This window comes from Rhinatrema bivittatum, chromosome 7, assembly GCF_901001135.1.
Source record: "Rhinatrema bivittatum chromosome 7, aRhiBiv1.1, whole genome shotgun sequence".
NCBI classification, from domain to species: domain Eukaryota; kingdom Metazoa; phylum Chordata; class Amphibia; order Gymnophiona; family Rhinatrematidae; genus Rhinatrema; species Rhinatrema bivittatum.
The window spans coordinates 119,152,395-119,178,870 of record NC_042621.1 but is presented as its reverse complement, the minus strand read 5'-3'; the positions used below and the strand labels follow the sequence as shown (position 1 = coordinate 119,178,870).

At 42.3% G+C, this 26,476-nt stretch overlaps 1 protein-coding gene across 5 annotated transcripts in view; it reads right to left on the bottom strand.

The window, feature by feature from the left end:
• GBF1 (golgi brefeldin A resistant guanine nucleotide exchange factor 1) overlaps positions 1-26,476 on the bottom strand; it is a 739,811-nt gene that overhangs the window by 385,889 nt on the left and 327,446 nt on the right. For all 5 annotated transcript variants that reach the window (XM_029609015.1, XM_029609018.1, XM_029609019.1 and 2 more), the window contains exon 8: positions 18,743-18,797. In XM_029609015.1, the coding sequence (XP_029464875.1) occupies positions 18,743-18,797 (55 nt within the window). The remainder of the gene's footprint in view (positions 1-18,742; positions 18,798-26,476) is intronic.

The window sequence follows — 26,476 nt, the reverse complement described above, 5'->3', positions numbered from 1 at the left end:
CCCCGGAAGACTTTGTGATGGATCACTTCCTCTCCTCCCCACTTTTTTGCCCTTTCCAATCTTTCTAATGTTCCAGATTCTCTCTCATTCTTTTTCCATTATTTTTTGTTGCTCCTTTAACTCCGTGTTCTCCCAACCATCTTCTTTCTTTCTCAGCTTTCCCCTTACCTCAACATTTCACTATAGCCTCTCTCCCCTCCCATAAGGTACCTTTGCTTTCTCTCCTCAGCCTATGTCTTCCCTTTCTTTGTCTTTCATCCTTCCCATCCTCTCCTGTTTTTCTATTCTTGTTCTCTTCTAGGCTTCTCCTCTTCACAACCTGTTTCTCATTCCTTCTTCCCAGTCTACTCTCCTTCCTTCACTTATTCCTCCTCTTCCCCAGTTTTAAACTTTGCTAGCTCACTCCAGTCTGCTACTGCTGCCTCTCTCCTGGTACCATTGGGTTTATTATTAATTTCCATATTTATTAACTACCCCTTTCCCATGAGGTTATAAAGCAGCATATAATAGAGAAAATATAAATTAAAAATCACAAATTCCAACAAATAGGTGGCAGAGGAGGGGCGAAGAAGAAAAGTATAGCAGTAGTAGCAACTAGAGGATGCTATGTCCTAACTGGCAGCAACAGCCCAGAGCAATGTGATAATCATTAGACTATTTAGCCTGCAACCAGCAGAGATGGGAGGGAGGAAATTGAGGTGTCAGTCTACAATTGGCAGAATCAGGAGAAGGGGTGACAGTCCAAAACCAGTAGCATGGGACAGAAGGAAAGTTGAGCACTCAGCGAAAAAGGGCAAAGAAAGAAAGAAAGATGGGGTAGTAATCCATAATCAGTTGCACTGGGAAGGCAAGAGATAGGTGGTGGTGGGGGGGGGGGGGGGGTTGGACTGAAACCAGAAGCACCAGCAGGTGGAGCATTTGGCCAGAAACAGAAAAGGAGAGGTGAAGGCAGATCAAGAACTGTAGCACTAGAAACTAGATAGGCAAGGGGCCAGCCCCCAACCAATAGTGTAAGGAAGATGGCTGGATGGCAATCCAAAAACAGTATCAGGAAAGAGAGGTGGGATGCTGTTTCGCAGCCACAAGTGTTGAGCAGAAAGGTGATGGAGTGTATGGGCCAAACTAGCAGAGTCAGAAAAGAGGAAGACAGGAAGCATGTGGTGGCAGCCTCATGACATTGTGCAATTTCCCATGATTCTGCAAACTTGGCTAAAATCTGCGGGAAATGGAAAATTCTTTAGTAGCTGCTATGGCCCAGAATCACAGGAAACTAGAGATCCTAGTAATGATACACTTGAGATTAACAAACCCCAAAATGGGACCATTCTGATCTGGAAAGCTCATATGCCACAATATTCTTTTTGGTCCAATAAAAAAATATAACCAACAAAGAGCTGAGTTTTCTCCAAGGCCAATACAGCTACAAAAACTCTGCACTTAATGATTAATAGAAATGGGGGTTTTTTGTTAAATACATTTATAGTTCTAAAATACAATATATCTCGTGTCATCTAGAAGGAAGCACAAATCTTCAAGTGCGAATCTATGCAAAATAGTTATCTCCGGAGAAATAACATTTTACCAGGATGAGACAGTTGGCTTCTTTTCAGTCTTCTAAAGAGAAGACATATCAAATGCACCATATATGTATGTAACTGTTATATATATCACTACACAGAAGCAAACACCTCTCAAATAATCACTCACTGCAAAGTGGTAACTTTAGAGAGGGAAATAGTATTTTTAACTATTTACCATAAACACATTAACTCAGACTAGAGACAATATCATCGACATATGCTCAAAATAGGATTTAATCCGCTGTCTCTCGCCCTCAATGGGCCGCAGGCAGTAGTCAGCCTATGAGCAAAAAGCTTTTAATCATTTATTGTCTCCCGTCTAATATGCCAATTTTAACTTTTTTATCTTTTTTAATTTTTTTATCAACTATTCAAGTTTAATTAAACTTGTCAAAGGCGTTCATCGCCATGATGAGACTTGGAGAAATAGGACTTTGGCGTTTTGATACTCCAGTAACGTTCTGACCGGCAACAAAGAAAGCCGTTGCAATCGTTCCCCTTGAAAAAGACTCTTTTCGAGTCGAAACATGGCCCATGTCGGGTTGAATATCTGAAGGGTTGAATATCTGAGTGACCTTCTATTGGCTAAGTATTTTTCAAAAAAAAATTTTTGGGTAATAAGCCGGTTGAGATTTTTTGATAGATGCTCTATATTTAATTTAATTAAACTTGAATAGTTGATAAAAAAATTAAAAAAGATAAAGTTAAAATTGGCATATTAGACGGGAGACAATAAATGATTAAAAGCCAGTGCACCCAAGCCACACACCACTTTGCACTGGTTTGTCCAGGAGAATTTAGCCTGTTAGGAGTTCCAGAGCCTCACAGGCATTTATTCCTCATATGGACAGAAAGGGCAGGTTTGCCTCTCCTCAGCCCCTGTTCCTACAATTCAGCGTACAATTCCTCAAATGTTAGGTACAGTTCTGGAATCCACAATGTCAGATGAATCCCTCATTGCTGGAGTCGTTCAAGGGACAGAACCTCTCCAGCCAGAGAATGAAACATCTTTAAACCCTTACTGCCGACCACCACCTTTGGCTCCAAACTCTCAGAGTTGTTTTGGATCGCCTTTGGATGGTGCTAGGGAGAAGATTAGTGGAACTTCCCCTTTAGTTAGGAGCCCTATGACTCTGATAAGTGGTCCAATTGCCTCTACGTTACAGAGGCCTGCCCATATTAGCTTGGAAGATGTTTGGCGGACTATAGTGACCATTAAGACTGAACAATAAACTTGGTTCTCTCTCCTCCAGATTGGAGGTAATGCAAGGTCAAATTTCTAATAATCAGTCTACACGTCTGGAACAGGACACGAACATCAAGCTTTTCAAAACACATGATTTGTCTCACCAGAAATTTCAAGTAGCTGTACTTAAGGATCATGCTGTAATAAATATGAAACTGATATTATTTGAGAATAGATCTCATCTCCATAATCTTCGATAGTTAAATATTCCCCGATCATCATTAATTGGCCCCTCTGAACTTCTTAAAAAAATACTTGAAGGAAATTTTGGGGGTTAATGAGAGGTCTCTTCCAACTTTTTTTTAAAGAATTTTTAATATTTGATGCAGGGAAAACTAACAGTGGTTATGTTGAGAATCCAACTCCTATTTCCTTAGATAGTTTAAATTTAACCAGATTTCTTGAACAACCTTCTTTTTTTGCACGCAATCTTGGAGTAAACAATAGATACAGAATTGAGTCTGAGAAAACATATTGCTACAAAATTAAAAGACGGATATTTCAAATTATTAACTCTGAGATGATTAAAGCCGCTTCTAGAACAATATGACTATAGAACTGTTCTCCAATCGCTTATATGTGCAAATCTAGGTTATTGCAATTCTCTACTTCTAGGACTGCCACAATCCACAATTAGACTGCTTCAGGTCCTACAGAATTCTGCTGCCAGAGTCCTGACAGGAAAAAAAAAGATGTGATCATATTACCCCAGTTCTGGTCTCTTTACATTGGTTTCCGATAAATTATCGGATACAATATAAAACAGCATGTATAATTCACAACATAATCCATGGTGAAAGAACTGAATGGTTACATTTTTCTATAAAGCTGCATGTTCCACAGAAAAATTTGAGATCGGCTAACAAAGGTCTTTTATCAATTCCAACAATCAGATCGGCTCGTTTGAGTCAAGTGAGGGAACGTGCTATGTCAATAGCAGGGTCGAAATTATGGAACACATTACCACTGTATTTAAGACTAACAGTAGACAAGAAGAAATTTAAGGTAGAATTAAAAACATGGCTTTTTCAATGTGCCTATAAAGAAAATGAGTAGCAGGCGATTGTACAAGCTTAATTCTTTCTATTCTTATTATTTAGTTTTATATTGATATGGTATTTTATGTTTTAGATGTGTTTAGCAATTACTTGTTAGGAACAGTAAAGTAATAAGTTTTCATTAGTTTTAACTGTATTTTAACAGCTAAATTCTATATGAATGTTCTCTTTTTAAATATTTTAGCTGTTATTACTATTTATTGAATGTCTTATTATATTTCTTTATTGTATTATGATTGTGAACTGTTGTGAAGGCTATGCCGATGTGACGGTATATAAAAAATAATAAACCATATCCATAAATTCACAGCTGAACGAGCCACTTTATTCGTTTTTTTTTATCTGAATCTGATAAAAACTTGGTCACGCACCTGTTCTTTTGTAATAAAGTCACTCCCTTTTTGGGATAGAAGATCCATATTTTTCTAGCTGTTTATAGATAGACTCAAATGAGAAGGAAGGCTTTTCTTGCTGATCGAGAGATAGTGATTAGTTTAGGGTGCATATTTTAATTATGTTACTCTGCTAAATGTATTGTTAAGTTTGAACAAAATAGATATATCTTCTTTGAATCAAGTCATTTGAAAACCTTTTTAGATAGGATTACTCTGCTCCTGTCTAATGTGTATGTATGGCCATTAATTAAAAAATATTATAGGCTGTTTATATCTTTGCTTTTTTTTTTTTTTTTTTTTTTTTTTTTTTTTTAAAGGTCCCTTGGGCCCTCTTGAAGCCTTTTTTGTGGTTTAGATGGACTAAGTATGTGTTCAGTTTTGTTTTTTTCATCTTTGCTCTTATTATTTCTGTGTTAATATCAGTCTTTTGTGCTTTCAAACATGTTTTGTTATGTATAATTGTGAAAATAATAAATAAAAGTTAAAAAAAAAAAACAAGCAAGTTTGCTTACCATGAACTGTGTTTTCTGTAGATAGCAGAATGGATTAACCATGCTGTCTTGGGCGATGTCATCAGACAATGCACGATCCAAACTCTTCTCTAGGCAGCAGAGCTGTGATGCTCTACTCATGCACGGCAGTTGCCAGACGATTGTCCCGCTCTGGTTTCCTTAGTTGATATCAAAGATTGTATATTGTTTAGAGACTGCCAGGGAGGTGGGCAGGTACGCATGCTAATCCATCCAGCTATCTATGGAAAACACTATTTAAAGGTAAGCAAACTTTCATTTCATTGGGGAGCTCCAAGCTAAGGGTCATTATGTAATGTGCAGGGTAATATGATCTGCATTAGTTATTAGTAGCATCTACCTTTTTTTTTTGCAACCAGTCTACATCAGTGGTAGTCAATAGAAGTTTGCTAGTGAACTCAACGCCACTTTGCCTACTTTGCCTACCCATTCAGATAATTTGTCCAGGAAATAGCAAGCCATGAAAGTGTGAACTGATGACCAAGTTGCAGCTTTGCAAATTTCAGTGTTGGATACATTTTTCAAATGTGCTAAGGAAGATGTGGTGGGTCGAACCTGTTGAGCTTTCACCGTCCCAGAAAGAAACAGAAAGGTTTTGCTATAACAATATCGAATGCAACTTGTTATCCAATTGGATAGAGTCCTCTTGGTCACTGTGGCTCCTGGTTTATTAGTGTTGATCTTGTCTTTAGCTCTGCGTCCTTTGCTTATAGTATACTAGAGATCGCTTACAACCTAACTTGTGTAAAAAGTTTTCTTACATTCTCATGTGGTTTTGGGGAGAAAGCTGAAAGGGAGATTGATTCATTGAGGAGAAATGCAGTTACTACCTTTGGCAAAAATTCTGAATGTGGTCTGAGGACCATTTTATCGTGAAAAAATTGTAGGTACGGTGAAGTATGAACTAGAGCTTGCAGTTCACTGATTCTCCTAGCAGAAGTAATTGTTACGAGGAAGAGAACTTTCCATGTGAGATACTTTAAAGATACAGTTTGTATGGGTTCGAACAATTCTCGCTTAAGAGTCGTCAGCATGTTGATGTCCCAAGGAACTACCAGATTTTGTATTGGAGGGCACACATGTAGCAAGTTCTTCATGAAGCGAGAAATTGATGGATGTGTTGTGATGGATATGTTATCAATTTTATGGTGATATGCTGCAATAGCACTGAGATGAACCCTTACTGAGAAAGCCTGCAGACCTGTCTGGGATAGATAGTATAAATAGTCCAGTAAGAGCTCTCGTGAACAATCAAGAGATCTACTGAATGTGCTCTGCACCACTCCACATAACGTTTCCATTTGAAGGAATATTTGCAACCGTGGAGGGTTTCCGAGATGAGAGGAAGACGTCTTGTATATGCTTTGGGAGCATTAATGATGCTAAGACCTCATGCTCAATCTCCATGCCGTTAGATGTAGTGATTGAAGAAGCAGGTAGAGGAATGTCCTGTCTTCTTGAGTTAGCAGATTTGTGTGATTTCCCAACAGTATCTGTGATCGAATCGAGCGTTTACAAGATAAGGATACCATGGTTGCCTCGGCCAAGTAAATGCTATATCTGATTTGTCCTGCATGCATTTCTGTACTGTCCATGCGATGAGTGGAATTGGTGGAAAGGCATAAAGTAGACCCTTGGACCACAATAGGAGAAACATATCTTGCAAATCTCTCCTTGAGCTGGGCAGAAGCAAGGAAAACCTCTGCAATTTTGTATTCTGCTCTGATGCAAACAGGTCTATGACCGGGTGACCCCACTGTGTGAAGATGTCATTGGCCACCTCTTGGTCTAGTTCCCATTCATATGGGTGAAATATTCTGCTGAGCTTGTCTGCCTGTACGTTTGCTATGCCTGGTAAATAGATCACTTGAAGTGTGATCAAATGTTTGGTTGCCCAATCCCATATTAGGGTTGCTTCCTTGCAGAGGATTAAGGAACCTGAGCCTCCTTGCATGTTTATGTAAAACATAGCAACTTGTTTGTCCGTGTGGATCATTATTGTCTTTCCTGTTAGAAAGAGTTTGAATACCACTAGTGCACTGCGAATAGCTCTGAGCTCTAGTAGGTTTATTTGGTAAGTGGATTCATGGGCTGAACACTGCCCTTGAGATTGGTAATACAGCAGATGTTCTCCCCAGCCTCGGGTGGATGCACTGGTGGTAAGAATTAGTTGGTGAGGGAGTGGTCTCAGGGAGTGGTCTTGGGGCACTCCCTCTTTTAATACTTTTGGTCTTAGCCACCATTGTAAGTCCTGCTGCTTGGAGTCTGTAAGAGTCTCATTTTTGACGCTAAAGCACTATTCTCCTACGTATCCGAACTCACACAAACCAGCGCCCCATCTATCCCTAACCACCAAGCACAATCTAAAGCCAATGAACTGGCAACCTTCTTCCAAAGCAAAATCTCCAACCTCTTAACTCTCCTGCCCCCAAGCCCTACCTCTTCTCCTAGCTCCTACTATCTCTCAAATAAAGGGATCTCACTTGAATCGTTTGAACCTACTACCGCCCTGGAGATTAAAACCCTAATAAAGAAAATGAAACCATCTACCCATCCCTACAACCAAATCCCAACAAAACTACTTCTACTGGTACCTGACACTATTTCCAAACCTCTGGCCGATATCATAAACTGCTCTCTATCACAAGGAATCTTCCCGGATGCCCTAAAACTCGCCTCTCTTAAACCTCTTCTCAAAAAACCAAACTTAGATCCAAAGGAACCCAACAATTTCCGCCCTATCTCCAATCTGTCTTTTGTAGCCAAGATCATGGAAAAACTAGTCAACACTCAACTTTCAGATTATCTTGAAGACCACAAAATATTGCACCCTACCCAATACGGATTCTGTAAGGCACTAAGCACCAAAACCCTCCTCTTCTCTCTAACAGACCACCTCATCATGGGATTAGACAAAGGACAATCCTTCTTACTAATTCTTCTAGATCTCTTGGCGGCTTTCGACACCATAAACCATTCCATCCTACTCGACCAACTATCTGACATCGGGATAACAGGAACTGCCTTCAGATGGTTCAAATCATTCCTCAGTAACAGAGGCTATAAAGTCAGAATCAACAATAAAGAGTCCCCTCGCTTCAATTCCTTACTAGGAGTTCCTCAGGGTTCCTCCTTGTCCCCCACTCTCTTCAATATATACCTCCTTCCCCTGTGCCAGCTGCTATCAAACCTAAAACTAAAACACTTCCTTTACGCTGACAACGTGCAAATCCTGATCCCCATAACAGAATCCATTACAAACACACTCAAGTATGGGAAAATTGCCTCCAAGAGATCAACCTCCTCCTCACTAACCAAAACCTGATACTCAATTCAGCTAAGACTGAATTCCTCCTCATTTCCCCAGAAGACAGAGAGCCCCCTCAAAGGACACTCACTAACACCTTTGTCACCCAAGCAAGAGACCTGGGAGTATTAATCGACAACCGTCTGAATTTAAAAACATTCAACCACCACACAACCAAGGACTGCTTCTATAAACTGCAGGTCCTAAAAAGAATTAAACCACTTCTACACTTTCAAGATTTCAGAACTGTCCTCCAAGCTGTTCTATTCTCCAAGACAGACTACTGCAATTCCATTTTGCTAGGTCTCCCCGCCTCCTCCATCAAACATCTTCAGATGCTTCAAAACGCGGCGGCCAGAATCTTAACAAACACTTGCAGAAGAGACCACATCACACCCATCCTCAGAAATTTGCACTGGCTACCAATAAGTTTTAGAATTTTACACAAGTCCTTCACCATCATCCACAAAACCATCCATAACCAAGCTCCCATCGACCTTCAATTCCCACTCAGACTACACACCTCGTCTAGACCGATCAGAGAGCCTACAGAGGATCCCTGCACGCCCCCCCAAACAAATCCACCCATCATCTAGCCACTAGAGAACGGGCCTTCTCCACAGCAGGACTAACCATATGGAATGCTATTCCCCCTGAACTGAGACAAGAACCCTGCCTGTTGACATTTAGAAAAAGGCTTAAAACTTGGTTATTTAAACAGGCCTTTCCCTAAATCACCGATCCGCCATAGCTATCATTACCGAACATTCAGCACACTGTAAATAATTGTTATAGTCAATGAGTTACTTTCTCGCTTTCGCTTCTTCTTCCCCCAGTTCTATTACCCTTGTTTCAGTGTAACTTTTGCCTCTCTTTGCTATGTTAGTGTTTAAGGTTTTTTTTACCCCAGTTCCTTGTAAACCGACACGATATGATCTGTATCATGAATGCTGGTATAAAAAAAGCACTAAATAAATAAATTACCATGGTAGACATTGGTGGCATTCGTTGTGACCATTGTTCTTTTAGACGCCACTGCAACCTTCTCATTAGCAGTTTGTTTAGTGAAACTAATGAATGGCTGCCGCCATATGACCTAGCAGGAATAGAAGCTTGTGAACTGTTGTACTGGTTTGGTGTATTAAATGCAGAGCCCAAAGCTGCAAGTGTTGCTGTCTGTCCTTGGGCAGAAAAGCTCTTGCGCAGATGGAGTCTATTATTGCTCCAATTAACTGAATCATTCGAGTCGGTCAGAGGACTCATGTCTCATAATTGATTATGAAGCCCAGTTCTTCTAAGCAGAGTATCGTTGTGTGGAGATGCTATCGGAGGGCTTCTGCTGTTGGTGATACTATCAGCTAATCGCTGAGATACAGAAAAATTGGTAGTCCTTTGTGATGGAAGTGGACCACAGCCACCACTAAGAACTTAGTAAAGACTCTCAGGGCAGAAGAGAGTCCAAAGGAGAGTACATTGAACTGGTAGTGCTCGCCTCTTATCTGGAAGCAAAGGTACTGCCAGCATGAAGGGTATATTGGAATGTGTGCATAAGCATCTGTAAGGTGCTTTTTTTTATGCCTTCTTTGTTATGTTGTTCTTTGTTATTTGTTATATGTAACGCTCCTAAGCGAATTTTGTTATGTAAACCTGTGGGTTCTGTATTCGTACAGGAACTTCGGTATAGAAAAATTAAAAATAAATAAATAAATAAATAAAATAAGGTCAAGTGAGCACATCCAATCATTCAGTTGTATTAAGGGCAGTATGGATTTTAGAGTTATTTTGAATTTTTCCTTTCGTAACATCTTGTTGAGCGGGCAGAGGTCTAGGATTGTGTGCAGATTTCCTGTTCATTTTGGGATGAGGAAGTATTAGAAATGGAATCCCTTGCGAATGAAAGCTTGTGGAACATGCTGGATGGCATTTTGTTTCAGCAGCTTCTTTGCTTCTGTATGCAGCTGTGGAATGTGAGAAAGATCTCCAAAGGAGAGATTTAGGAAAGTGATGAAATCCAGGTGATATCCAAATTGAATGATGCTCAGCACACAACGGTCTGATGTTATTTGAGACCATGCTGTGTGATGGTTGGAAAGTCTACACCCATCTAGAAGTGGTGACTGTGGCCTGGTGGACTCTAAAAACCTTGCTGGTTCTTTGAAGTGAGCTGCTGCTGTTGCTTCTGTGACCTCCGCTCTTTCTGGTGTCCTCTCTGTTGGGGTTGCTATTGCTGGGAGCGGGATTGCTGGCACGTGGTTGAGCGGTATTGGCCATACTGTTTGTAGGACTTCCTCTGGAAGTATGGTTTTTTTTATATTGGGAGTAGTATTGCTTGAAAGTTGGTGTTTGGTCTGTCAGTAGCATCAGGAACTGCACCACCACATTCTGTTTTTTGATTTGGGCAACAGTTTTTTTTTTAGCTTGTTGCCAAACAGGTCGTCTCCTAAACAAGGGAGATCTGCCAGTTTATCATGAACTGAAATGACTGAGGGGGGGATATGACAGAGGTCTACTAAATCATGAAAGGACTTGAACAAGTTAATGTAAAATGGTTATTTACTCTTTCAGATAATAGAAGGACTAGGGGTCACTCCATGAAGTTAGCATGTAGCTCATTTAAAACAAACCAAAGAAAATTATTTCACTCAGCACACAGTTAGCTCTGGAATTCATTGTCAGAGGATGTGGTTACAGCAGTTAGTGTAACTTGATTTAAAAGAGGTTGGGATAAGTTCCTAGAGGAAAAATCCATAAACTGCTATTAATTAATAAACAATAGTAGCTTAAGATTTATTTAATGCTTGGGTACTTGCCAAGTACCTGTGACTTGGATTGGCCTGGAAACAGGATGCTTGGCTTGATGGACCCTTGGTCTGACCCAGTATGGCATATATTATGCTCTTTATGTTATCCTCCCTTATTGCACTTGCTCTTAGCCAAGCTGTGCGGAGTGCCACAATAGAGGTTGCAGATGTGCGAGATATCTCAAATGCTTCGCAGACCAACCTCAATAAGTGTATTACACCTTCCTCTAGATCTTGAAGAGGCTAAGGTGATATTTGCTTGCCATCTCCAATCAGACAAGGGGTTTCAATTGTTGGAGGCCCTCATAAATGTATTGCATCATTTAGAATTGATGCTGCTTAATCCGGGAAGTTAGCATTGAGCTCTGAAATACCCTTTGTCCAAATTTGTCTTTCCCTAGTGGTGTACTGGCATGAAGCTTTGCCTTCTTCGCTTTCTTCATGGCCACTTCCACCACTGCAGATGTATGTGGGAGTTGGACCATGCCATAGCATTGGGGTTTTTTTTTTTAAACTACATTTCAGATCCAGTTTCCTTGCTATGGGCAGGACTCCCAGGGTGGAGTCTCTCTAAATTTAAGCAATACTTTGTCCAATATGGCCGATGGTTCAGATGAAATAGCTAGTATTTTTAGGATGCCAAACACTTCCTTACGTGCGTCTTGCACCTTACGTACATCCACTTTTAACGTACCGCCCATCTTCTCCACAAATTTGGAGTAGGTTGTCCTCCAGAGGAGATGTATGTTCAGGAGGATCTTGCAGCTCATCAGATATAAGTCCTGTAGATGATGATAACAAGGGTGGTGAACCACCTGAACGAGGGTGGGGCTCTTGGTTCTTCAATTAATATTGTGTTGATACGGAGGATGCTGGGCTATCCTCTCAGAGGAGAATGGGGTCAGGGCTCCTCCTCCTCTCGGTCTGTGTTAGTGTGGAAGTCGAAGTTCGGAGGTTGCATCCAGGGGTGCAAGTAGAAAACGAGCCTGTAATTATTGATTTATCCATAGCCTGTTTGTACTTAGTATATGGTGATACTGGTGGATCTGTTGGGAGGACAACCCTATAGTGAGCGGGAGAATCCGAGGGACTCTCATGGGTTCTTGAAGGAGGGGTGGCTGCCCTATGAATATCAGAAGGCAGAAAGTGGAGTGGTAGGTATTGAAGTGGTGCGTCTACTATTGCTCTGTGCCTTAGAAATAACTCTTCCTGGTACAATGGCTTCTTCTGCTTCCTGGCCAAAAGTTGTGATAAGCCTAAGCAGACCTTCAGGTCACTTCGAGGTAGAACAGTGGTTATCAACCGGTATGTTGCAACATACCAGTGTGTCGCCACACTTCCCGGTCACCTGCTGACTCAGCTGCTCCCCCTACCAGAGCAAGATAGGTCCTCCACCCAGGCTTAAAATGCTGATAGCCCGGGAGGAACGCGGCAGGAGAGCTGGAGTCAGCGGCATCGGCATGCTCTCTTCTACCCCTCAGCCGTCTCTTCTCCAAGCTGAAAAGTCCTAACCTCTTTAGTCTTTCCTCATAGGGGAGCTGTTCCATTCCCCTTATCATTTTGGTAGCCCTTCTCTGTACCTTCTCCATCGCAATTATATAGTTTTTGAGATGCGGCGACCAGAATTGTACACAGTATTCAAGGTGCGGTCTCACCATGGAGCGATACAGAGGCATTATGACATTTTCCGTTTTATTCACCATTCCCTTTCTAATAATTCCCAACATTCTGTTTGCTTTTTTGACTGCTGCAGCACATTGAACCGACAATTTCAATGTGTTATCCAGTATGACGCCTAGATCTCTTTCTTGGGTTGTAGCACCTAATACAGAACCTAACGTTGTGTAACTATAGCATGGGTTATTTTTCCCTATATGCATCACTTTGCACATTTCCACATTAAATTTCATCTGCCATTTAGATGCCCAATTTTCCAGTCTCACAAGGTCTTCCTGCAATTTATCACAATCTGCTTGTGATTTAACTACTCTGAACAATTTTGTATCATCTGCAAATTTGATTACCTCACTCGTATTCCTTTCCAGATCATTTATAAATATATTGAAAAGTAAGGGTCCCAATACAGATTCCTGAGGCACTCCACTGCCCACTCCCTTCCACTGAGAAAATTGTCCATTTAATCCTACTCTCTGTTTCCTGTCTTTTAGTTAGTTTGCAATCCACGAAAGGACATCGCCACCTATCCCATGTCTTTTTACTTTTCCTAGAAGCCTCTCATGAGGAACTTTGTCAAACACCTTCTGAAAATCCAAGTATACTACATCTACTGGTTCACCTTTATCCACATGTTTATTAATGCCTTCAAAAAAGTGAAGCAGATTTGTGAGGCAAGACTTGCCTTGGGTAAAGTCATGCTGACTTTGTTCCAATAAAACATGTCTATCTATATGTTCTGTGATTTTGATGTTTAGAACACTTTCCACTATTTTTCCTGGCACTGAAGTCAGGCTAACCGGTCTGTAGTTTCCCGGATCGCCCCTGGAGCCCTTTTTAAATATTGAGGTTACATTAGCTATCCTCCAGTCTTCAGGTACAATGGATGATTTTAATGATAGGTTACAAAATTTTACTAATAGGTCTGAAATTTCATTTTTTAGTTCCTTCAGAACTCTGGGGTGTATACCATCTGGTCCAGGTGATTTACTACTCTTCAGTTTGTCAATCAGGTCTATCACATCTTCTAGGTTCACCGTGATTTGATTCAATCCATCTGAATCATTGCCCATGAAAACCGTCTCCAGTACGGGTACCTCCCCAACATCCTCTTCAGTAAACACCGAAGCAAAGAAATCATTTATTCTTTCCGTGATGGCCTTATCTTCTCTAAGTGCCCCTTTAACCCCTCGATCATCTAACGGTCCAACTGACTCCCTCACAGGCTTTCTGCTTCGGATATATTTAAAAATGTTTTTACTGTGAGTTTTTGCCTCTACAGCCAACTTCTTTTCAAATTCTCTCTTAGCCTGTCTTATCAATGTCTTACATTTAACTTGCCAAAGTTTATACATTATCCAATTTTCTTCCGTTGGATCCTTTTCCAATTTTTGAATGAAGATCTTTTGGCTAAAATAGCTTCTTTCACCTCCCCTTTTAACCATGCAGGTAATCATTTTGCCTTCCTTCCACCTTTCTTAATATGTGGAATACATCTGGACTGTGCTTCTAGGATGGTATTTTTTTTTAACAATGTCCACGCCTCTTGCACACTTTTTACCTTTGTAGCTGCTCCTTTCAGTTTTTCTCATTTTATCAAAGTTTCCTTTTTGAAAGTTTAGCACGAGACCCGTGGATTTGCATACTGTTCCTCTTCCAGTCATTAATTCAAATTTGATATTATGATCACTATTGCCAAGCAGCCCCAGCACCATTACCTCTCTCACCAAGTCCTGTGCTCCACTGAGAATTAGATCTAAAATTGCTCCCTCTCTCGTCAGTTCCTGAACCAATTGCTCCATAAAGTATCCTTTATTCCATCCAGGAACGTTCTCTCTCTAGCGTGTCCCGATGATACATTTACCCGGTCAATATTGGGGTAATTGAATCTCCCATTATTACCGCACTACCAATTTGGTTAGCTTCCCTAATTTCTCTTAGCATTTCACTGTCCGTCTCACCATCTTGACCAGGTGGACGGTAGTATACCCCTATCACTATAGTCTTCCGACACACAAGGGATTTCTACCCATAAAGATTCAATTTTGCATTTAGTCTCATGGCATTAGAGTCCAACAGATTTATCCTGTTGGACTCTATGCCATCCCGGACATAAAGCGCCACACCGCCTCCCGGGTGCTCCTCTCTGTCATTGTGATATAATTTGTATCCCGGTATAGCACTGTCCCATTGGTTATCCTCCTTCCACCATGTCTCTGAGATGCCAATTAAGTCTATGTCATCATTCACTGCTATACATTCTAATTCTCCCATCTTACTTCTTAGACTTCTGGCATTAGCATACAAACATTTCAAAGTTTGTTTTTTGTTTGTATTTTCATTCTGCTTTTTAATTGATAGGGATAAGTTATAATTTTTTTTTAACTCAGGTGAGTTTTTAGTTACAGGCACTTGGACTACTTTTCTTATTATTGGAACCTCACTGTTGGGATGCCCTAATTCTAATGCATCATTAGTATCCTTTGAAGATACCTCTCTCTGAACCATGAGCTGCTGAGCGACTGTCGGCTTTCCCCTTTTTTCTAGTTTAAAAGCTGCTCTTTTTAAAGGTTAGCGCCAGCAGTCTGGTTCCACCCTGGTTAAGGTGGAGCCCATCCCTTCAGAAGAGACTCCCCCTTCCCCAAAAGGTTCCCCAGTTCCTAACAAAACTGAATCCCTCTACCTTGCACCATCATCTCATCCACGCATTGAGACTCCGGAGCTCTGCCTGCCTCTGGTGACCTGCGCGTGGAACAGAGAGCATTTCAGAGAATGCTACCCTTGAGGTTCTGGATTTAAGCTTTCTACCTAAGAGCCTAAATTTGGCTTACAGAACCTCCCTCCCACATTTTCCTATGTCGTTGGTGCCCACATATACCACAACAGCCGGCTCCTCCCCAGCACTGTCTAAAATCCTATCTAGGTGCCTCATGAGGTCTGCCACCTTCGCACCAGGTAGGCATGTTACCAGGCGTTCCTCGCACCCACCAGCCACCCAGCTATCTACATTCCTAATAATCGAATCACCAACTATGACGGCCGACCTAACCCTTCCCTCCTGCGCAGTAGGCCTTGGGGAGATATCCTCATTGCGAAAGGACAATGCATCACCTGGAGAGCAGGTCCTTGCTACAGGATCCTTTCCTGCTGCACCCGGTTGATGCTCTCCAATCATGAGACCTTCTTCCTCCAAGGCAGCACCAGGGCTGCCAGTCTGAAGTTGGGACTTGGCTACTATGTCCCTGAAGGTCTCATCTATATAAGCTCTCTGTCTGCCTCAGCTCCTCCAGGTCTGCCACTCTAGCCTCCAGAGATCAGACTCGTTCTCTGAGAGCCAGGAGCTCTCTGCATCGCATGCACAACTTGTCACCAGCGGGTAAAAAAATCATACATGAGACACTCGATGCAAAAGACTGGGAAGCCCCCCTCTTGCTGCTGGACTGCTGCTTTCATATCAATTTTGATCAGTTCCTAGTTAAGTTTTAGGTTGCTATGGGAGTAGGAATATGTCTAACATATTCTAATGGATATTCCATTCATCCGCTGTTTTGAAATAATCTGTTCTTTTTGTTAGTATAGTTTTACTGCTACTGATTTTATATTTCTTGATTTGTTTTATAAGGATGGGTAATGTTTCTTTTTTTCCTTTGTTGCACTGCATACAGAGACTCTGGCTTGTTGCGGTTTCCAATTCAGTTTTTGGCTGCATGCTTCTAGTTATACGGTTTGGTCTCTTTATTCTTTGTTAGGTGAGGGTCAGCACATGTGATTCAGATGAGGTTCTCTGCTAGCGTGTAGTTTCTGAGTAGGGCTCTATAGCAGCCTGACTTGGTCCGTTTTCCTAATAGGAGATAAATTGGTGTCTTAAGGCCTGGTGTAATATTTTCAGTGTTGCCTTTTCTTAGGTAAGGTGGTTACTGTTAAGTGCTGGAAATTGATGCTGTTTTGGTGTGGGATGTTTACAGTTTATGCATTTTCTGTTCAGACAGAATATGTATCTTTTCCTTGTGTCATTCTTAACAATAAAATTTATTTTTTTTTATTTTATTTATTAACTTTTTATTTACCGACATTCGTGGAACACATCATGCCGGTTTACAAAGAACTCAGGCGGGAAATACAATAAAACAATATAACATTAATAACAGAAACAAAAACAACAATACAAATGAACCAAAGGAGCAATCACAAAAGGGGAGGATAGGGGAGGGAGAGGTGGGGGAGGATAGGCAGGGGGGGCAGGGCATGGGGAGGGAGGGAGGGTAGGGGGTAGGGGTAGGACCTTTATTTTTTTATTTCCGCCATAAATTGTAATGAACAGTATGTCACACGTGAGTGTTGTCTGTGAAGTGGGTCACGATGGGAAAAAGGTTGAGAACCACTGCTGTAGAAAATCAAAGACAGGGGCCTCCGAGGTGAGGACCATGGTTCATGAGAAAACTTCTGTACGACCAGTTCTATTTGTACTATGTCCCTCAGTTCCAGCAATTTATGCCTCTTCGATGGCTCTTGTGATGCAGGTGATTTCCTTGGTGCCTGACGTTTGTGAGTTGTGGGAGCAGGAGGTTTAAGCGGCTTGGGTGCTGGCCCTTCTACCTGTTTGGAGAGTTTCAAGGCAGTAGAAGAGAAGCCCCCAGACAGCTTTGCTTCGAAGTGTGTTAGACCGAATGGTTTTGCATCGTGGTGCCTCAGTTTGAGGTGTATTATGTAGTAATGCATCGCGTCATGGTGCGTCACTCCATGGCATGGCACGTTGTTGTGCGTCACTTCATGGCACGCTGCTCTGAGGTGCGTCGTGCATTTGGAGCTTCGCTGCCATTATGGTGAATCCTGACAACACAGGTTGAAGCACCGGTTTAAGTAGGCCAGACGGAGCATATGCCTCCGCATCTTGCAGCCTGGCAATCTAGGCAGCCTGTTGTCATTGGGCTCAAGTGGCTGCAAGCCGATTGGTCGCAGTCCAGGCTGAGGAACAAATAACAGTAATTGTGCACATCAGTGGCAGACCTGATATGTCTGCACTGACAGTACTTAAAACCCAGAGCGCCTTCTTTTTGGACATCATTAACACTAAAAAGGGGTATTGCAATAGCAAAAGTGAAATTGAAAAGAGACGATTCATGTTTGTGCTCTGACACAGTTAAAGAAGAATTGAGTAAACCAAAGTGGGAGCATCACAGCTCTGCTACCTAAAGAAGATTCTAGATCATGCGCTGTCGGATGACATCACCCAAGACAGCATGGCTAATGCAGCCTGCTTATCGATGGAAAATGTTAATGCTATTGTTAAGTACGAGAGTTCAGTCAGGGAATTCTCTATTTTTATTTATTTATTTATTTGAGGTTTCTTATATACCGATAGCCGTTTGCACATCGTATCGGTTTACATACAACTAATAACTTATGGGCAAAGCCCCTTACAAAGAACAGTAGAACAATGTGGAAAACAAATATACAGGAGATATAATTGTAATAAATAGAACTATACAATAAAAATACAAGAGATATATATGTATGTGCGAGTAGGGAGTATAAGAGTTACTTAGGGAGCTATATTCATGAAGATATCTTAAGGAGAACACATATGCTGGAGGGGTCATGATACTATCAATACAATAACTTTAAAACTATAACACATTGTAGGTAGAAGGTGTAAAAACAGCAGTGAGGAGCTGAGTAATTTGTTCTTTAATCCCCTCTCTTTTCTTGTACATTGAGAGCATATATTTGCTGACGCCCATGGTTGAAAACTACAAGGCGCAGCACATGGCTTAGGAATAAATGGAAAAGTGACGGAACCAGATATTTCAAGCAAGAGGTCAAATATCCAGAATGCAATATTAAGAGTATGGTAACTCCTACCACTATGGCAGACTGTTAGCTTGCTGCAATGTGGTGTTATTTTGAAGGGCACAGACAGTACAAGGTTTAAATATGGTATGAGAAATGGTCAAGACAGAATGCAAAAGGGAAAGGCAAGTATTAATGGCTATTCCCAGGTAATACAACATCCTTTATAATTGGTTCCTACACAGATCTGGGAACTTCCAGGAAGAACAATGTCCACAACAAGACAAGACACAGCAATGAACAAAAACAGTGCAAGCAAGCAAGACTGATAGGAGCAGATCTGGAAATAAAACATTCTTACCTTCTTCATGTTTGTACCCAGGAAGCTTTTAGCCTCTTCCTTAAATTGAGGCAACCTGCAACAGAAGAGTAGTTAGAAATGAGGAGGTTTACTATACAGCTTGCAAACTTTGATCACCTGCTCAGCAGAGCAACCTCAGCCTTCCCAAGTGTCAAAAACTTCCTAGTACAGTGAAAGTGGAATTTATTTTTATTTTTATTTATTTTATTTGTATGCTTTTATATACCGAAGTTTGGTACAAGCCTTCACTCCTGTTTACTATGCTTACGCTCTCCTTTACATGTCCTATCTTGCCATCACTCTGCAATGCCCACTGTCTACCTAGAGTTCTCTGTCTTGTTTAATTGGCTGCCTAATACATAAAAAAGATCTTATAAAGGGACACTTTTACCTTGGTCCTCTATTCAAACAAATATATCACAACAAAATAGTTAGTACATATTGCTGTTTCAGTATTTATACATATTAACCTAAGAAATGTTGAATAAAATTTGCCCAAGAAATGTGCAAAGGTATCTAGTAATGGAATTAAGAAGTTACTAGGCTAAATTTCCATCATGAAAATTGTACCCCTCAAATTTCACTAGGGGTCAGCCTTGGCTGGGGTTGGGGTGAGGAAGGGTGGAAGCACTAGGCTGCTACCAAGAGCACCACTGGTTCAGGAGTAGCAGTAGCTTGGTTTCTCCTTCTTTGTGTGTATGTAGCCTTGAAGAGAAAGTGGTATGGCACGGATCCACCTGGGTGGGAAGGAGGAGAAAACATGTTGTCACCACCAGAAGCAGGAAAAACAGCATGTTCCCGCCACAGGAAGAGGCAGTATCAGCCTCCAGGCCATCATGGTATTCAAGAGCACGAGAAAAATAAACAGCACAGCCCCCACCCACTCCAGGAAGTAGCAGCATTGGCCTTGGACCATGCTCAGCAGTAAGAAGAGAAGGAGCCCAAGCCCATAGCAGCATTAGGAGCAGCATGGCCATGGGCAGTTAAGCGCAGGAAGCAGAACAGTATCAAGCCCTGGAACAGATAAAAGAGGAAGAGTTCCATAAGCCACAGGGGCTGAAGGAGGAGGTGGCTGCTGCTGCTGCTGTCCTTGTACTTCCATGAGAGGGGGTAGGGAGTGAAAGAGAGCATGTCTGTGTGTGGGTGAAAGAACATAAGAACATGCCATACTGGGCCAGACCAAGGGTCCATCAAGCCCAGTATCCTGTTTCCAACAGTGGCCAATCCAGGCCATAAGAACCTGGCAAGTACCCAAAAACTAAGTCTATTCCATGCTAATGATGCTAGTGTTAGCAGTGGCTATTGTCTACGTCAACTTAATTAATAGCAGATAATGGACTTCTCCTCCAAGAACCTGTCCAATCCTTTTTTAAACCCAGCTACACTAACTGCACTAACCACATCCCCTGGCAACAAATTCCAGAGTTTAATTGTGCATTGAGTGAAAAAGAACTTTCTCTAATTAGTTTTAAATGTGCTACTTGCTAACTTCATGGAGTGCCCCCTAGTCCTTCTATTATCCGAAAGAGTAAATAACCGATTCACATCTAACCATTCTAGACCTCTCATGATTTTAAACACCTCTATCATATCCCCCCCCCCCCTCAGCCATCTCTTCTCCGAGCTGAACAGTTCTAACCTCCTTAGTCTTTCCTCATAGGGGAGCTGTTCCAACCCCTTTATCATTTCGGTCACCCTTCTCTGTAACTTCTCCATTGCAACTATATCTTTTTTGAGATGCAGCGACCAGAATTGTACACAGTATTCAAGGTGCGGTCTCACCATGGAGCGATACAGAGGCATTATGACATTTTCCGTTTTATTCACCATTCCCTTTCTAATAATTCCCAACATTCTGTTTGCTTTTTTGACTGCCGCAGCACACTGTACCGACGATTTCAATGTGTTATGCACTATGACGCCTAGATCTCTTTCGGGCCGATACAGTAAAGTCCGTGGGAGAGCGGACGAATGCCCGCTCTCCCGGCGCACGCGATTCACTATGCAAATTAGGCGGCGCGGTAGAAACAGGAAAAAGGAGGCGCTAGGGACACTATCACATCCCTAGCACCTCCTTTTTGACAGGAGTGACGGCTGTCAGCGGGTTTGACAGCCGACGCTCAATTTTGCAGGCGTCGGTTCTCGAGCCTGCTGACAGCTATGGACTCGGAAACCGGACACCGGCAAAATTGAGCGTCCGGTTTTCGGCCCGACAGCCGCGGGCCGAATTCAAATTTTTATTTATTTATTTATTTTACTTTTTTTTGCTCTTCGGGACCTCCGACTTAATATCGCCATGATATTAAGTCGGAGGGTGCACAGAAAAGCAGTTTTTACTGCTTTTCTGTGCACTTTCCCGGTGCCGGAGGAAATTAGCGCCGACCTTTGGGTCGGTGCTAATTTCTTAAAGTAAAATGTGCGGCTTGGCTGCACATTCTACTTACTGTATCACGCGGGCATACCTAATAGGGCCATCAACATGCATTTGCATGTTGAGGGCGCGATTAGGTGCTGCGGGTTGGACGCACGTTTTCCTCCCCTTACTGAATAAGGGGTAAGGGAAAACGTGCGTCCAATAGCAGGCTAACAGTGCGCTCCATCGGAGCGCACTGTACTGTATCGGCCTGTTTCTTGGGTAGTAGCACCTAATATGGAACCTAACATTGTGTAACTATAGCATGGGTTATTTTTCCCTATATGCATCACCTTGCACTTATCCACATTAAATTTTATCTGCCATTTGGATGCCCAATTTTCCAGTCTCACAAGGTCTTCCTGCAATTTATCACAATCCGCTTGTGAATTAACTACTCTGAATAATTTTGTATCATCTGCAAATTTGATTACCTCACTCGTATTCCTTTCCAGATCATTTATAAATATATTGAAAAACACGGGTCCCAGTACAGATCCGAGGCACTCCACTGCCCACTACCCTCCACTGAGAAAATTGTCCATTAATCCTACTCTTTGTCTCCTGTCTTATAGCCAAGTTTGTAATCCATGAAAGAACATCGCCACCTATTCCATGACTTTTTACTTTTCCTGGAAGCCTCTCAAGAGGAACTTTGTCAAATGCCTTCTGAAAATCTAAATATACTACATCTACCAGTTCACCTTTATCTACATGTTTATTAACCCCTTCAAAAAAGTAAAATAGATTTGTGAGGCAAGACTTGCCTGGGTAAAGCCATGTTCCATTAAAACATGTCTTTCCATATGTTCTGTGATTTTGAACTTTAGAACACTTTCCACTATTTTTCCTGGCACTGAAATCAGGCTACCTGGTCTATAGTTTCCCAGATTGCCCCGGAGCCCTTTTTAAATATTGAGGTTACATTAGCCACCCTCCAGTCTTCAGGTACAATGGATGATTTTAATGATAGGTCATAAAATTTTACTAATAGATCTGAAATTTCATTTTTTATTTCCTTCAGAACCCTGGGGTGTATACCATCCGGTCCAGGTGATTTACTACTCTTCAGTTTGTCAATCAGGCCTAACACATCTTCTAGGTTCACCATGATTTGGTTCAGTCCATCTGAATCATTACCCATGAAAACCTTCTCCGGAACGTGTATCTCCCCAACATCCTCTTCAGTAAACACAGAAGCAAAGAAATCATTTAATCTTTCGGCGATGGCCTTATCTTCTCTAAGTGCCCCTTTAACCCTTCAATCATCTAACAGTCCAATTGACTCTGTTGCAGGCTTTCTGCTTCGGATATATTTAAAAATGTTTTTACTGTGAGTTTTTGCCTCTATGGCCAACTTCTTTTCAAATTCTCTCTTAGCCTGTCTTATCAATGTCTTACATTTAACTTGCCAAAGCTTATGCTTTATCCTATTTTCTTCTGTTGGATCCTTCTTCCAGTTTCTGAATGAAGATCTTTTGGCTAAAATAGCCTCTTTCACCTCACCTTTTAACATCGCCGGTAATCATTTTGCCTTCCTTCCACCTTTCTTAATATGTGGAATACATCTGGACTGTGCTTCTAGGATGGTATTTTTTTTTTTTTTTAACAATGTCCACGCCTCTTGCACACTTTTTACCTTTGTAGCTGCTCCTTTCAGTTTTTTTCTATTTTTCTCATTTTATCAAAGTTTCCCTTTTGAAAGTTTAGCACTAGATCCGTAGATTTGCCTACTGTCCCCCTTCCAGTCATTAATTCAAATTTGATCAGATTATGATCACTATTGCCAAGCGGCTCCACCACAGTTACCTCTCTCAGCAAATCCTGTGCTCCACTGAGAATTAGAACTAAAATTGCTCCATCTCTCATTGGTTCCTGAACCAATTACTCCATAAAACTGTCATTTATTCCATCCAGGAATTTTCTCTCTCTAGCATGTCCCGATGATACATTTACCCAGTTAATATTGGGGTAATTGAAATCTTCCATTATTACTGCACTACCAATTTGGTTAGCTTCTCTAATTTCTCTTAGCATTTCACTGTCTCACTAGACAGAGCATTTTCTGTATGTGTTTGTGAGAGCACGTGTGTGAACGTAAGAATGTCTCTGTGAGTGAGAGCATGTGTGTGCGCGTGAGCATGTCTGTAAAAGTAGGTCTGTGTGCGTGAGAGCATGCTCCTGTGATCGAGCATGCATGTATATATGAGAGAAAAAGAGCGTGTTTGTGAACAACCACCTCTCTCTCTTCTTCCCCTGCTAATCCATGACAATCCCAGGGCATCTGGAAATCAAAGGATCTCAGGTTCGGAGAGCAAGGAATTTTTTATGATTAGTTTTAAGTATTGCATGGTGTTTATATCTGCTGTTTTGAAATATTTTATTAGTCTTTGAAAAATATGTATGAGGTTTAAATTATTGGATGCTATTCTATTCATCAGCTGATTTGAAATATTTATTCTTTTTATTAGTATGGTTTTACTTTTATTGATGATTTACATTTCCTGATATGTTTCTGATTTTCCATTGTTGTACTGCATACATTGTGTGGTTAGTTGCAATTTTTGTTGCACATTTGTACTTCTACTTTACAGTCATTTTATTCTGCTTTTACTAAGGGTCTGTTTGTGTTTTGCATGGGTTACTGAGGTGACGTATTCTGCTAGCATTTAGGTTTTGTGTAGGATTGAATAGCAGCTTAGATTTTTCTGTTTTCATAATAGGAGGTGTATTGGCGTTTTAGGGCCTGGTGAAATAATTGCAGTGTTGCCTTTTCTTAAGTAGGGTATGTCAGTGTTTGAGTGCTAACAGTTATTGCTGTTCTGGTATGGAAGATTTACCCTATTGAAATTGTAATTTTCTTAGCGTCCAGTCAGATGAATTCAGAACAAATGGGTTATGCACCTCTACCGGCAGATGGAGACAGAGCAAACTGATGTCACAGTATGTGTGTGTGTGTGTGTGTATATATATATAGATATATATATATCTATATATATATCTATATATATATACACACACATATATACATACATACACACCCCTACAGTGACATCAGCCTGCCAGCAGATGGTGGATGTGCATCTCCCTACTGGGGATTGCTTCATTTTGAGAAAGGAGAATTAAGGAAATAAATTTGACGTGCTCTCCTGTGGTGATACCAAATGGTCCCTCCTGAGGTGATTTCCATGGACCCTCAGATGAGTGCCTTGGTCTGGTAACTGGTTTTCAGCCAGCGCAGACTTAGTTGCTTAAGCAGCTCAAAGACAGTACATGCAGGAAGCTGAGTGCAGTGGTGATGGCATAAGCCCTCTTCCCCCACAGCCGGAGACCATCTCTGTACTCAGCCAGGTAGGGCTGAGCTCTGGCAAGTTTAAAAAAAAAAAATAATAATAATGTAATATTCAAAGACTTAGGAGTCTTTTGTTGCATAGGGCTTCGCATGAACCGGCCCACTATGGGCTGCATGGAGACAGGCAAGCCGTCAACACCTTGGTGGTAGGCCCTGATGGCACTCAGGTGCACTCTGACCAAGTTGGTCTTCAGACCAGGGTCAGAGATGTACAACAAGCAGTCAAGTAACTTCGGTGTGGGACAGGAGAATAGATCCAAGCCATCACGCCAGATGGAAAACCTCTTCCACTTCAGGTTATAAGTCTTCCTGGTGGAAGATTTCTTGGAAGCTACAGGACCCGAGATATGCTGTCAGAGAGGTCAAGAATCTGCAAGACTAGTCTTTCAACATCCAGGCTGTCAGAGACAATGCCCTGAGGTTGGGAAGGTGCAGCCTGCCCTGATCCTGCGAGGTCAGGTTGGGGGAGGTCCCGAGAGCTATCTGTTGTCTGACAGAGAAATCCCACAAGAGCAGGAATCAGATCTGTCTCGGCCAATGGGGGGCAATAAAAATCATGGTCCTCCCTGTCCTGCTGGAGCTTCAAGAGGGTCCTTCAGAGAAAGCAGAGGATATGCATGCAGAAGGCCTTTGCCCCAAAGGTGGGCAAAGGCATCCGAGGCTGGCCTTCCGTCCCCCATGTACAAGGAGCAGAAATGGCTCACCTTGCTGTTGCAGAGGGGAGGCAAAGAGGTCCACATCCGGGATCCCCCAGAGGCGGAAGAGGTGATCTGCCACTCCTTGATCCAGGGACCACTCATGCCTGTCTGCCATCACATTCTCTGTCCCGGCCAGGTGTATGGCCCGGAGCAGCATGCCATGGGACTGAGCCCAGGACCAAATCTGGACAGTCTCCTGACAGAGGAGGAACGATCCGGGGGTACCTCCCTGCTTGTTGATGTACCACACTGCCATTTGGTTGTCGGTCTGTACGAGGACCGCCTGGCTGGACAAGCGATCTCGGAACGCATACCTGACCGCCCGAAGCTCCAGAAATTTGATCTGGCATTGAGCTTCCTGAAACCTTATATGTGTAGGCCATCCACATGGGCAGCCCACCACAAGATGGAAGCATCCGTGGCAAGCACAACCTGGGTCAGGGTTGGGGGGCTAAAAGGTAACTCCTGCTCCAGGTTGGCCAGACTCTCCCACCATGAAAGGGAGGTATGGAGAGGTGGCGCGATGCAAATGCCAACATTGAGGTCCTGGGTGGCCTGCTGCCACTGAGACCACAGTGTCCAGAGAGCCCTCCACATGTGTAAGCGAGCCAAAGGAGTAACAAGGACAGAAGCAGCCATGTGACCAGTAAGCGAAGCAGAAGTCAGGTTGATGCGTGTTGGCTTCAGCGGACTAGACTCGCAAGAGACACCAGAGCAAGTGCTCGACCACAAGGAAGAAAGGCCCAGGCTTGGGACGTGTCCAGGCGGGCACCAATAAAGTCCAGCTGAGGCAATGTGGTGAGATAGGACTTCAGGTAGTTGATGACAAACCTGAGGGACTGCAGCACCTGAATGGTCAAGCGTAGGGAGCGAAGCGCCCCCTCGCAGGTGGCGATCTTGACCAGCCAGTCATCCAATTAGGGGAACACATGCACCCACTACCACCAGGCATTTGTTGAAGACCCGTGGGTCCAAAGCTAGGCCGAATGGTAGCACCTTGTACCTGAAGTGGCTGTTGCCCACGAGGAGCTGTGGATAATTCCTGTGACTGGGAATATCTTGATGTGGACATATGCGTCTTTGAGGTCGAGGGAGCAGAGTCAGTCCCCTCTTTGCAGGAGTGGAATCAGAGTGCCCAGCACATATTCTCGCAGATATTTGTTCAAGGCCCTCAGATTCAAAATGGATGGAGCCCCCCCCCCCCCTGTTCTCTCTGGAATCAGGAAATATCATGAGTAGAAACCCTGCTGACACAGCAGAATGGGTTCTAC